Raw genomic sequence first — 14,320 nt, 5'->3', positions numbered from 1 at the left:
ATACATTGCAGTAATGAACATGCATGGTATTTCTGTTGTGGTGCTTTAAATAGGTACCTTATTAACCAAATAGTTTCTATTTTAGACAACACATTAACTTCTTTTCCATCAGTCTGTTAAAATTTAGACTGCATGTGTGCTGCATAATGACTGAATGAAATGCAAATGTACTCTCTGATAGTAGATGGCAGAAGAATGTAAAGCAACAGTGTGCAACTTCTCGCTTCTGACACTTGTTACAGAGCAGAAAGTAATGAAATTGGAAATGTACATTACAGTTCTAGAATTAAGGTGTGGCGACATTTCTGCAACAATTCGAGGACAAAAAAAGGTCCATTGTCTATCATCAGTAGTGTATGGATGTATGAAGCACAGTTCACACATCATGCTGGTCAGCAAGGTGAATTCTGGGTGAAGCCACTGCAAAATCTGAAAGGGGAAATCTTTCGTCCACACTTCGTTCCACTTGAAATCATTGAATTTTGCCTGCAAAAAGTCAACAAACAATGGTAAATGTGACCACACTTTCAAAATTCATAACATAAATGGGCTTTTTCTAATCTAGCGCCCTCTAGTGTCTGATGGGCATGTGTCAGTGTGCCTGAGTAGCAGTGCACATTTGATCCCAGCAACAAGTAGAAGAAGAAACACAGAACTAGCACAACAGCTTTCCACTTTCCAGGGCTAAAATTAGCTTTCAAATACAAACCTACCCTGACAATTATACACTGGGGTAAACATAATAGCATTCGTTGGTCGCATATGAATATTCATTTCGCTGTGCGTATTTTCATATGAATTCTGTTTGGTATGTTAATTAATTCATTCATTAATTAATGAGAATGACTTCTGTAAAGCTCTCTATGATTCTTGAATGTTATTCTGTGTTATTATATTAAATAAGTAAATGATTTCCCTTATAATGATATAACAGAATTTACCAACTCAGTATAGTCATATTAATACAGCAGGGATCTAAATCATTAACATGGAACAGTCCTACTTATGGAAAAAGGCCACATGCTGAGTAATGAGAGATTTATCAATCCCAGTGGCGGTGAGAACTGGCAGCTCACTCTGTGTGATGATTGGCTGACAGCCAGGGGTCGTAGGTCACACCTCAGACTCCAGGGCTGTGTTCGAAAATCGCATACACTCTTCAGTAGGTATTTTACTAAATAACTACTGTACTTCGCGACTGCAAATAGAGTATGTTCTATATAGCATGAATGTAATCTGGACGTTCTACATTCACTGTGTTGTTACTATCAGCATGAGTTGTGTCACGTCACTGCCATTCATAAATCCTCTCCCATGGCCTCATGGGATAGTACTGTCTGTTTATCGTATGCACATTTTAGATTCACAACGGAAGCAAGAAGTCATCCAGGTACTCCTTGCCTACTCTTTTATAACTACTGTGAATTCAGACATACTTCTTTTGTCACATGCTGTTTTTGTCATACTATACAGCAGGGGTGCCCAGACTCGGCCCTGGAGGGTCGGTGTCCTGCAGAGTTCAGCTCCAACACACGTATTTTCTCCCTCACCTACAAAATCATCCTATATCGCTGTTTTACCTTTTTTTTTGTTAAGGGTGTTTGATCTTCTTTGCACATTTAGTTTGCAAAGACTGGGTCAGTAATTCTGCAGCGATGTAGGATGATTTTGAAATGATTTTTGACGTTGAGGGAGAAAATACGATTGGAGTTTTTCGACATACCCTAACTGTCCTGAACCACACACAGAGTTCAGGGTGAGCGAGACAAGACGAGCGTTTGAGATTAAAAAGTATTTCAACTGAATTTTTAAAATGAAAATAACCAATCGTTTCGCTAGATAAGACCCTTCTTCCTCGGCTGGGATTGTTTACAACCACATTTAGGATCATTTGAAGGCCTATTTAAACTGTATTTTGAAGAAGTCCACCATAGCAGGACCATATCAGTACATTATATTTTTTGATTATATTCCTCAAAAAACATAATTTCTTAACGACTGAAAAAAGAAAGACATGAACATCTTGGATGACAAGGGGGTGAGTACATTATCTGTAAATTGTTGTTCTGGAAGTGGACTTCTCCTTTAGAAGGGTCATCGGATGCAAAGTTCACTTTTACATGTTGTTTGAACATTAATGTGTGTTGGCAGTGCATGTACCAATCTACCCTATAATGATAAAAATCCATGCAGTGGTTTTTAATTAATCTGTAAAAATAATATCCCCTTTTTTAAATATAAGGTTTTTTTTTTGAATCTCTGCAATCACCTTTCCTATTAATGTGCTAGTTAGCATGTTTAGTGGATAAACGCGGGTAAGTAAACAGGCTCGTCACTCCACAGAGAGAAGAGAGGGGCGGGGGCGAGCAGAGCTCATTTGCATTTAAAGCAACTTCGACCAGAACAGGATGATTTTTTGCAGAGCTGATTTTGACAAGGTAAGAAGGGTGTTGTTTTACACAACCATTGAGAATTTTTAACCAAAGTGTATTACAGACTTTTCATTAAGACCCTAAAGAATCATATCAACTTGTGGAAAATGGGAAAACCCGATGACCCCTTTTAATACGTGGAATTCCCCTTTTAATACGTGAAATCATACCCTATGTATTGTATTATAATATATTGTATTGACAAGTCATCAATTAAATATTTACCATCTTAAATTCTGCATAACTAGATGTTTTTTAAATAAACACTGTATAAAACTATTTAAGTTTTTGGGCTGGACAATTTGACGATATATATATAGCATTGATATAAGTGACCACCTGAATTTAGACCAACCTATTTTGTATTTACAAAATGCGTTCACAGGCAAATTTGCTTTATTTATTTACCCAGCATCAAAATCAGACACATAAATGTCAGGAAACACCTGGCTGCATATCAATATCCATGGACCACTGGATATTTGGTAAGTTGTAACAAACACTATATCGAGTCCAGCAACCTTTAGTTTAAACTGATTATCGTTTGTTTTACTCAAGTTTTCGCAGCTTCTCTATTAAATACATTCACTCAGCAGCTCTTTTGCCACTGTATATATATGAGGGGGCATATTCTGTCGGGAAAGTGATGTCAATCCATACCCTCTGTAGACAGGTGAGTTTTTTTTCAGGGTTGGGGCTAAACTTCACAGAACAGGACTTCCCTGGCCTAGTTAAAACGACTTTGTTAGCCCCTGCTGGTGGATGCTGTAACTACACCATCTGGTTGCAAAAAGCATGTTTCTGTTACAGTATGTTTCACCAGATCCTGATTCATTTGTAGACCTGTTGAAAGATTGAGATAGACCTCTAAATCTATCTTCTCTCCATCCTGTTATGACCACTAGGGGTCAGCCATAACAGGAAGAGAGAGAGAGTCTCACTACCAGAGAGATGCCAAATAAAAATGCAGTTTCATTGTCAGTCAAGTGTGGGTCAATTTAACAAGAAATATAACAGATCAGAATCACAAAATTACAGTCACGCTCACACTCTTAAATAATCACTCACAATCTCTCTGGTACAACATAAGATCTAATCTATCTAAAAAAATGTGAGTTATATCTAATATATGTGACCCTGGACCACAAAACCAGTCGTAAGTCGCTGGTGTATATTTGTAGCAATAGCCAAAAATACATTGTATGGGTCAAAATTATTATTATTTTTCTTTTATGTCAAAAATCATTAGGATATTAAATAAAGATCATGTCTCATGAAGATTTTTTGTAAAATTCCTACTGTAAATATATAAAAACTTAATTTTTGATTAGTAATATGCATTAGTAAGAGCTTCATTTGCACAACTTTAAAGGTGATTTTCTCAGTATTTTGATTTTTTTTTTTTTTTTTTTTTTTTTTTTTTTTTGCACCCTCAGATTCCATATATTAAAATAGTTGTATCTCGGCCAAATATTGTCCTATCCTAACAATATATCAATGGAAAGCTTATGTATTCAGCTTTCAGATGATGTATAAATCTCAGTTTTGAAAAATTGACCCTTATGACTGGTTTTCTGGTCACATATATGAGATTTATAAGAAATAAAAAAGAAAGAAACAAAGATTAGCTTTTGTGTGTGTGAGTGAGTGAGTGAGTGAATGAGTGAGAGCTTAATGACTAGCAAAAACAAAACTTGAACTTTGAAATTTTATAGTCACTTAAAAGTAAATAATGTTGTCATCAGTGGATGTTTTCTGCTAAACAGAATGATTCACTGCAGACTCATATCATCAGTTCATCTTAAGTATGATAAAAAATAAAACAAATACAAATAGTGAAGTATTTCCATTCATTAACAGGACTGAAGATCACAGACTCCTACAGTGTTGAAAACAGGCCAAAAATGTTAAGACTTCTTATCAGCCAGTCTTACAAGTATGTAAACATAAGAGTAGAGGAAAATTCCATTACAAGAAAAGAAAGACCTAGGTAAGAAAGTCAACAGACCCATTTAAAAACTATTTATAATAATTTGTTTGTAGGTTAGCAGTTCCTCCTATTTTTGTGATAAGAAAACTGTTTTTTTTTTTTACATCAGTAAATATTACAGAGAATCCATTTTACTAGGATCAAGTTACCATGAGATTCCACTCAGATTTCAGACTGATAATAACGTATCCCATTGACTTGTTCAGACAAGACTTGATACAAACACACTCATAGTTGTAAATCATTGATTTTGAGCTGTTCTGTAAATCTTGTTCCCCAATACACTTCAAAAGCAAAACATTTGAAAGCTGCACTTTGACACGACAAGAATGTGCTGATCATGGGTCAGAGAGGCACTAGCTGCTCATCACACTGATCATATCAGCAGAACCTGATGGAGAAACAGACAGAGACAGAGGGGAGGTAAAGGGTTTGTTTGAAGGGTTGCCATGACAAAGGAACACTAAAAAGAAGAAAGAAGAGTCCTAAACAAATGCCCGCCTGCGTTTTAGGGCCTTGCGTGGTTGCCAGGTGATGGTGCAGTGAGCGTGTAATCACTGCTGTGCCACGCAGGCTCCTGCGTACAAACCACAGCACCAAAGCACACTCACAGGTGGAGAACGGATGTATTTATAATGGGAATAAACAGTTACGCCCGTATCATCACAGCAGTGGAACCATGAAATACAGTTTATACTTCAAACAACAACTAGATACTTTAACTAGACCATTTCACCCATATAAAACTTCATAAAATAACAGCATCAGACAAAATCATTTATTTAAAAGTAAGTTTTTTTCCTGTCTGAATATAGGTTTTTGTTTTGGTTTTTTTTCACCAAAGAATAAGTATCGCTTCTCTTCACAATAAGAACATCAAATGTGTTTTCACTTGTGGTCTGCTACTGAATGTCAAGTATGAAATTTCTTACATTATTCCTTCATGTTCAAATGAAATCAGAATTGACCCTATGCTTTGTTAGTCAACACTACTATTCTTGAACAATTCATCCGTGCAAGTTAATTCACAGAAGGAAAAAAAAATTTCCTAATCTTTAGACAAAATCTGAACATTTGCTTCCCCTCTGTAATGGAGCTCCTTGATGTTGTTCCCTGGTGAAAAAAAAAAGCTGGTTGGCTGGTTTTAGCTGGTCATCCAGCCTGGTCTTGGCTGATCAGCAGGCTGATTTTAGGGGAGTTTTGGCAACTTCCTTAGCTGGCCAGGCTGGGAGACCAGCTAAAACCAGCTATTTCCATCTTAAACCAGCTAAGACCAGCCAGCCAGCTTAGGCTTGTTTTAGCTGGGTTTTTTTACAGCAGGGAGGTTGATGATTTGAGCAGACTTAACCACTTATAAAGGGATAGTTCACTCAAAAATGAAAAATCATTTACTCACCCTTATGTTGTTTCAGACTCTTTCTTCTGCTGAACACATTCTTCTGAGATTTCTTTTATTTTTGGTTACTAACATGCTTCAAAATATCTTCTTTTGTGTTCAGCAGAAGAAAGAATCTCATACAGGTTTGGAACGTTATAAAGGTGAGTTTAAAGGGATAATTTACCCAAAAATGAATATTACCCAATGATTTACTTACCCTCAAGCCATCCTAGGTGTATATGACTTTCTTCTTTCAGACAAATACAATTGGAGTTATATGGGAAAAAAATGTCCTATATAATGGCAGCGAATGATGGACCAGAATTTGAAGCAAAAAAAGTGCATCCATCCATCATAAAAAGTACTCCACACAGCTCCGGGGAGTTAATGAACACTTTCTGAAACAAAGTGATATTTTTTGTAAGAAAAATGTTTACAACTTTCTAAACCGTAATCTCTAGCTTCCGCTAACAGTCGTACACATGTTCAAGAGTTCCTGTGGATGACGAAGGACATAGGAAAACATGGTGACGAACGCAGAAGTGCAGAGGAGAGAGCAAAACTAAAACATCAGTCACAGATTAGAAGTACAAAGCAAATATTTGTAAAGAAAAATGTCAGAGGTTTTCGAAATAAGCCAAGAGCAGACTGATTTTTGGATGCACTTTATGCACTTCGGGTTGGATACACTTTATCGGACTTCAAAATCTCAACAGCCATTCACTGCCATTAAAAAGCCTGGAAGAGCCAGGATTTTTTTTTTAACATAACTCTGATTGTATTCGTCTGAAGTAATAAAGTCATATACACCTAGGATGGCTTGAGGGTGAGTAAATTATGAGGTAGTTTTCATTTTTGGGTGAAATGTCACTTTAACCACTGTCCTCCAGCTGTCTCAATAAGTATTTTGTTACACTCAGAAATATATCACAATACATTTCACATTAAATGTAGATCTTTGGCTTCTCTATTACCACCTGTGGTCAAAACATACAATTTACTTGACACTTTCACAACAGATAATCAAAAAATACACTTTTTTCAAACTTTTCAGTATGTTTTTAATTGCACTATACAGTATTACAAAACATAAAATCACTAAGTATCCTTTTTCACATCACAAAATAAGTGTTTCATCTTTATAAACACTTCATTCACAGTAACTGCCTACTATAGAACTAATACTATCAAACTATCCAAAATTTTCCTTCTGACAGTTAATTGAATCTAAACTAAAATTGAGCTAAATAATGATACTATTATCTTTTGTAGAGCTGCTTTGCTAAATCAAGTCATTCTATCTATGTGAAGCTGCTTTGAAACAACATTTTATAAATCTCTAGCTATATAAATAAATGTGATTAGACTTGCAGAGTTGTTTCTTTTTTTAATGTCAGTTGTTCTTCTGCATGGTTGAATCTGAGGGATATATCCATGATTACCTGTGATCAACCATATCAGAGCGGATCTATCTTTTTACACCAAGACTCCACTGATATAAAAAAGATGTATGTTGTCTGAGCATGAACATAAACTTTAGTATGCTGCTATAGGAGCTGGACCTTATTTGCTCTGTTTACAGAAGTAATAGTTCACCCAAAAATGAAAATTCTGTCATTAATTACTCATCCTCATGTCGTTCCAAAACTGTAAGACCTTTGTTTATCTTCAGAACACAAATTAAGATATTTTTGATGAAATCCGAGAGTTTTCTGACCCTACATATACAGCAATGCAACTGACACATTCAAGGACATCATTAAAATGTGACATCAGTGGTTCAACCTTAATTTTACGAAGCTACAATAATACATTTTTGTGCACTTTATTCAATCATTTCTTTTCTTCTATGTCAGTCTTCGTGCATATTTTATCGATGTTCTTACAACCTTTCTAGGCCTTGAACGTGTCCGTTGTGTTGCTGTCTATGCGGGGTCAGAAAACTCTTAAAAATATCTTAATTTGTGTTCCGAAGATGAATGAAGGTCTTACAGGTTTGGAACAGCATGAGGATGAATAATTAGATAGACACCCCCCCCCACCCCCCCCCAAAAAAAACCTTCTGCAGTGCAATCGTAATAGTCATTAAAAAGTTTGTATTCAAATGTACTTCTGCATTTATGATTAATGATCATAAGCAGGCTTAAAGTGTCACCAGTGATCTGAGTCCATTCATAAAATATCAGTCAACATCTGTGAGGATGTAAATACTCATTCTGTTGATCTTGTTCAATGCAGAGGAGGGTGGAGGGCCTGTGTAAAGTACTCATCAGATAACTCAGCCCAGGATGAGCTGGAACGAGGGAGCAGGAAATGCCAGGAATCCGACAGCCCTTGACACACGTCATCATCCCTGCACTACTAAACAAACTCAAAACCAGGAGCAGAGCTACTCTTACAAAGACTTTTAAAACATGCTCTACTGCTATTAGTAGGTCAAGAAAACATACTCCTCTTAAGAACCCTCAGATCTTGCTGAGCTCCCTTCTGATGAAGCTGACTGTTAGTCTTTCATATTTCAAAGGTATATGCAATACTAGTTTATCCCTGCAGGGAAAAAAAAACACAGGTCAAATGCTCACTTGAGGTCAAATAGACAGCAGAAACCCTGCATTACCTGCCAGACATATGAGGAAAACTCAATTATTGTGTGGGTTTTGTATAAAAAAATTCATCATGGTTTCTTCAGTCTAGTGTAGGTTTTTCAGTTTACTTCCCCCTTTTCTTTCATTATTTATTCCCTGTGGTTTTTCAGTGGCAGTTTTCTGAAATATAAACTGTTTGATCACTGGGGAGCTGACTTCAGCTCACACAGACACACTAAAGACAACAAAAGCATCTGTTGTGCCTAAAACTAACACTGGAACGCACAAAATAAAGACATATAGTGATCCCCTAATTTTAGTTCTTCTCATACATCATCATTATCCAGAAAAGTGTTTAAAGATTTAACATCTTTGAAAATGTATACCTTTCATGTGAAAACTGCACCAAAAACTAATAAAAAACCTCATTGCCCCCTATAATGTATTCAGGTTTTATTGAACCAGTGACAAACACACTGCCAGACAGAAGAACTGGAGGAAACATCAGACGGACATCTGTGAATGGAGCTGGGACACGAGACAGGGGTTTCCAACTGCCACATCACCCTGACACTGAAACGCACATGCTTTGTTTTCAGAGATTCAACTGAACTAATGTTTATTTCAGCAGAAGTTGTAATAACTGAATCATTGTGACAACAGCAAGCATTCTTACTGAACTCTGAGCTCTGCTCTGACCTACGGACCTTTGTAATATTCATGGCTGTAATTACCATAATACATATTAAGGATGATGCATATTCAGATTAGTTGCCAATCAATTTGTCTCAAACTTGTGCATCCTTCAAAGCCAACATGTTTATTTGAATTAATGACTCATTATAGAAAGGCCATTAATGATTTCAATTAAAAATTTAACAGGAATTTAAGGAGAACTTAAGAATTAAAACTATTATTTTGAGCTAAAATTAATATAAACTAAAATTAAAATTATATTAAATAAAAAATGAATGAAATTAAACTGAATTAAATTACATTAAATAAAATTTTACATTTATGTTAATTAAATGTTAAATTATTATTATTATTATTATTATTTTGGTTATCCTTAGGCTACATTTTCTTCTTAATAATATATTTAATATATAATATATATATATATATATATATATATATATTTTTTTTTTTTTTTTAATTATGTCTATTTTCACAAACATAGAGGTGCAGTGGGTGAATCGCGGTTCTTTCCCACGCCTTTCTCGACCTAACCGGGCTGTATCAACTGTGCAGTCTGGCAACGAAATAAATCATACTATTGCGAAGGTCTGGCTAATGAATAGTAATCACGATTCCTGACTGGATGCTCCACGCAGGTTTCCTAGTAACGTCATCGTGTCCTAATCAATATTCATTATCCAAACCTTCGCCATAGTAGCAGATTCACAGTCGGGAAGGGGGTTGGGATTAATAGCAGCCATGGAATGTGCTGGTGTGCTCGGTCACGCCGCCCGCCAGATCGTCGGGAACGCGCATCGGTGCGACAGGTCTGAAGAGTGTGTATGTGTGTGTGTAGTTGAATAGGGAAGAGAGACGCTGGAGTTGCGTAGGGAAGTTCGATTCTTTGGGCGAATCGATTCGTTTGGACTGTTCACTTCAGACAGCTAATAAAACGAATCACCAGTGATAGAACTCAAGTGTACCCTCCCTTACGAAAATGAACCATGGTTATTAAAGTTAAACTATGGTAACCAAAAATTAGACATGGTTTCGTTGTTTTTAGTAAAACTGTGGTTATATAAATGGTAATTAATACGCCAAAAAATGTGGTTACTACACTTTTTCTATAGTAAAACCTTGGTTAATTGTTTCGTAAGGATTAAGTTTATATAGCTCTTTAAATAATACTTTGGTTAAATCTAAAATCCAAACAGGTATAATCTTTAAGTCTTTGGGTTGAACGGCATGATATCCCATAACAGTCTGTGTTTTCCTGCACAGTCTCATGTTGTCAAAACAAAATAAATAAAAATACAACAAACAAACAAAATAAATAAACAAATAAACGGTCTACCCTTATAAGGTTTATTGTGTGTATTTATATGTTTCTGTTTCATTTTGTCATTCTGTTTGATACCCTTTTTCCAGATACGTTGTTTCAAATGTTGCTAGTTAAAAAGCTTCTCCCTCACTGATTTACGAACGCTTCGTGAATCGTTTGAACCGAATCATTAAAACGAACTGACTCAAGTGAACGATTCGTTTGCGAATCGGACAGCACTATGTTGGAGAGCCATGGCGGTGAAACAAATGACATGGTTGGGGATCTAAATTACACAGAGCAGAAGAACCGGCGCCTGTAGACACTGAGATATCTGCGGAGGTAAGAGAAGAAGATGACTTGCTTGTTGCAAAAGCTGTAATTGTTTGTAACTCGATTTCCGAAACTTTATTTTGATCATTTGTTGGAACTTATGCTGAGCTATTGTTCCACGGCGAGTCCCACTGGAGCAGCTTCAGTGGGTTTGGTGGGCAGGTTTAACACCGACCGCGGCAGTTCTTGATCATTTGGAGAACATTATACAATCTAGCTAAAGTTTTTGAACTGTATCTTCAGTGCTGAGGTTATGTCAGATATTGAGCACTGAATCAATGGAGATCAGTGGATCTGCCTGCAAATCACTGTTGGAAAGTTTTGATCTGAGTTTCAAACTTTCTTTGATCAAGCGGATGTGTCGGCTACATTTTATCTGTTCACAAAAGAACGTCTTACGTGCTCGTGTTTTCAAATCGCGTTAGAAATGTAAACGCGATCATTGGAGCTGAGAGTGTTACATTGTTTCTTTTCTTTTCAGATGAGCGCGGGGATTCGAGGCAATGTATCAGAGTGACTCTGAAGGGCTCATGCCGTTGTCCGATTGAGGATACAGGACCACGGATCTAAGATACAGTTTTAAAGTAAAAGAACATTTTGAAAGTCATCGAAAATGATCAAAGCAGAGAGCAAGGGTGAACGCACCCTGCGGAGCGCGTCCCCGCATAGAAATGCATACAAGTCGGACTTCCACGCCATTAAGTGCTCTTTTGATGGGACCAAATCCGACAGCGAGGCCAAATCTTATGCTAATGGAGCCAGCGACCCCCGGGAGGACACTAGAGGGAGGCCGTTTGGCAACCGGGTCAACAAAATAAAGAACATTTTCCTGCAAATGGACGGCCAGCAACCGCCGGAGAGTCAGGAGGTGAAACCAGCACACAAAACAGATGCATCTCCTGTATCCCCAGTGTCCAAGCTCCCGGCCAGCACTCAAAAAACCTGCCTCAGTAGCGCCAACAACCAAGAACCGCAAAATGCGGACAGAACTCCAAAGGGAGAGGAAGTCGAGATAGATAAAGTCGCCCTGGCGGAAAAGTTTTCAGTTACCAGAAAGCTCTTTGAGAGAGGGATAAAAGAGCAGCCTGCCGCAGAGAGGCCGGTGCCCGGCAGAGTTTCTACTCGTCTGTCCCAAGGGAAGGTTCCTGAGGAGGGGCGTGGGGCCCGGAGGTCCTTCGGATCTTCTGAAAATAGCAGCAATAGTGGCATCAAAAGCCCGACGTCACCCGTGAGGAGTGCCCCAGAGGAAAGGAGGGACCTTGAGGACTCAAAACAGGTCAATAGACTATCACTTAACGCCGGGCCTATTTCTAGGCGGTTGGAGAACTTCATTGTGGATGGCGACAAAGAAGAGCCAGAGCAAGTTTCCGCTAAAAGTCCTACTGAGCGCTCGCTGCCGTCACCGTTAAGAGGGAGTTTCCAAAAACCCACCTCGCCTGGTACTGATCCAGCACACAAACCCACGTCCCCAACTTCCGACACATCACCCAAATCATTCTCGCCTAAAACGGACTCGGTAGCCAACAGCCCTCCGTTCAAGTCCATCAGCCCGGTTTCATACAAACCGCCCTCTCCGACCAGCAGAAGCCCCGGTGAGCCTCTTTCGCCCATTGCTCATAGCCCGTTTAAACGTTCTCCGTCAACTGGAAATGAATCTACGACAAATGAGCCGCCTCAACTTAGTAGTACCCCTGCAAAAGATCTCAAATCTTCAACCTCAGCTAACAGCTTATATAAACAGCCCTGGAGCCCTGAGGAGGCAAAAAGTGAAAACCACATTATTCGCAGTCCGTCTGTTGACGAGCAGGACCCACAGTGTCTGGACCCTACTGGAGCAGGAGTGGTAAGGGCTGAGCTGGTTGTGGTCCAAAACGAGTCTTCAGAAAGCGAGGAGAATGATGAAGAGTTTTTGGAGGATGCTATGACTGAGGTGAAGCTGCAAAGGGAACTTAAATCTGAGGCGCCGAGAGAAGATGTGACTGATGCACTGCAAAACCATACAGAGGACAAACAGCTGGAGAATGATGTAGAGCTGAAGAAAGAGGAACCAAATCAAGAAGAAGAAGAAGAAGAGGAGGAGGAGGAAGAGGAGATCATCCAAAAGAGGAATAGCCGTCATGAAGATGATGAGGAGGAGAGCGAGCAGGAAGATCCAGACGAATGCGGGAAAACTTCTCCGGTGTTTTATAGTTTTGAGAACGCAGCGTTTGTGGATGATAAGGAGCCAGTTCAGGATCAGCAGGATGAGGATGAAGATGAGGTCTATGAGGATTATGATGAAGCTCCTGGTTTGTCTGAGGATGAGGAACGGCCTCCAAGAAGGAAAATTAAATTCTCCACCGAGCCAATACGGGTAAGCAATATCATGGTGCCAAAACAATATTCAGATGATAGTTTTACTTCTGGGTTTCATTATAGATGTCTGTGGCTTGGGACGCAAAATCTGCTTTTGTTTCAAATTTGATTATTAGAAAAACAGAAAAATTTATGGTTTACGAGCACTCACGTGTCACTGTGGCTTTGGAAAAGAGATGTTTTGGGGACATTTCAAGCTCTCTGTGAGGCCTGGGGTCAAAGCTCTCACAACAGTTGGGCAACAGAGGGGCTCACTGCAGAACATTTGTTTGAGGGTTGAAAGGGGGAATATTTTTAGAAATATTGTTGACATTGCGATTCAGTGAGGGACAGAGGGCTGACCTGAAATGCGGATGGTAAATAGAACAGAAAAGTATGCTGGCAGAGATCCATGTTTTACAAGCAGTGCTCCTCAGAAATAAGACTATTTAATATTGTGATTATTTAATGAAAAAAAATTAGGGGGGAAGTGTGCTTAATTTTGACGGTACAAAAATGGCTTCATTTTCTTCATTCATTTCATTTATGCTATTCATTGCTCAATATTTTGTCCCTGAATTGCTCACCAGACACCACTAGACTCTGGCCACGTCCTGTGGCAGCCAGCCACGGGCATATGGTCCTGATCTACTTTGCCACGCTGCTCTTTTGTCTGATCAGGCCTTGAGATGCTTAATGTCTATTAATCTATTTTAAGTTAATAATTTCCATCTCAAGCATTCCTCTGCTCAGGAATGTCTTTCACACCTTTGCTGGTAATGATCAACACAGGGCTTTCTGTTTCCATTGGGCTGTTAGAAGTAAGAAATAAACACAGGCTCTGCAGAGGTGGCAGCAAGTTGCCAAAATACCAGCGGTGGCCTGTTCCTGGGGCGTTCCAGCACCTGGGAAGTTCTTCCTTTATTCTCTGAACAACACCGCAGACTCCTGCACTCAAAACAGGTGTGCTGTACAAGAGTGTGAAGAGCATCAGCCATAACACCTTTCCTTATGTGCAATCTTCATTTTGATCTCTCTCTCTCTTCATGTGTAGACTACATGTGCATGTTCCATGAGATCATAATCAAAACTGCTGACTGAAGGACTAAGGAGTTCTGAGAGTGTAGTTTCTAAGGTTTTCTGTATGGTTTTTGTCACTGCAGTTGTTAGGGTGTTCTGGGTGGTTCCCTTGTGGATTTTAGGATGTTCTTGGCATAGATATGCAGACACTGATGCCTTATTGGTGGGTGTTTCTATGGGCTGCTGTAG

At 38.6% G+C, this 14,320-nt stretch overlaps 1 protein-coding gene across 4 annotated transcripts in view; it reads left to right on the top strand.

Moving 5' to 3' along the window:
- The first annotated feature begins 10,612 nt into the window (after positions 1–10,612).
- ppp1r9ala (protein phosphatase 1 regulatory subunit 9A-like A) overlaps positions 10,613–14,320 on the top strand; it is a 58,287-nt gene continuing 54,579 nt past the window's right edge. For all 4 annotated transcript variants that reach the window (XM_051119077.1, XM_051119075.1, XM_051119076.1 and 1 more), the window contains exons 1-2: positions 10,613–10,726; positions 11,199–13,070. In XM_051119077.1, coding sequence (XP_050975034.1) covers positions 11,331–13,070 — 1,740 coding nt within the window. In that variant the 5' untranslated portion in view covers positions 10,613–10,726; positions 11,199–11,330. The remainder of the gene's footprint in view (positions 10,727–11,198; positions 13,071–14,320) is intronic.

The sequence above is a fragment of the Labeo rohita genome, chromosome 9 (genome assembly GCF_022985175.1).
Source record: "Labeo rohita strain BAU-BD-2019 chromosome 9, IGBB_LRoh.1.0, whole genome shotgun sequence".
Lineage (NCBI taxonomy): Eukaryota > Metazoa > Chordata > Actinopteri > Cypriniformes > Cyprinidae > Labeo > Labeo rohita.
The sequence above is the reverse complement of the archived record's forward strand: the minus strand, read 5'-3'. Positions and strand labels throughout refer to the sequence as shown.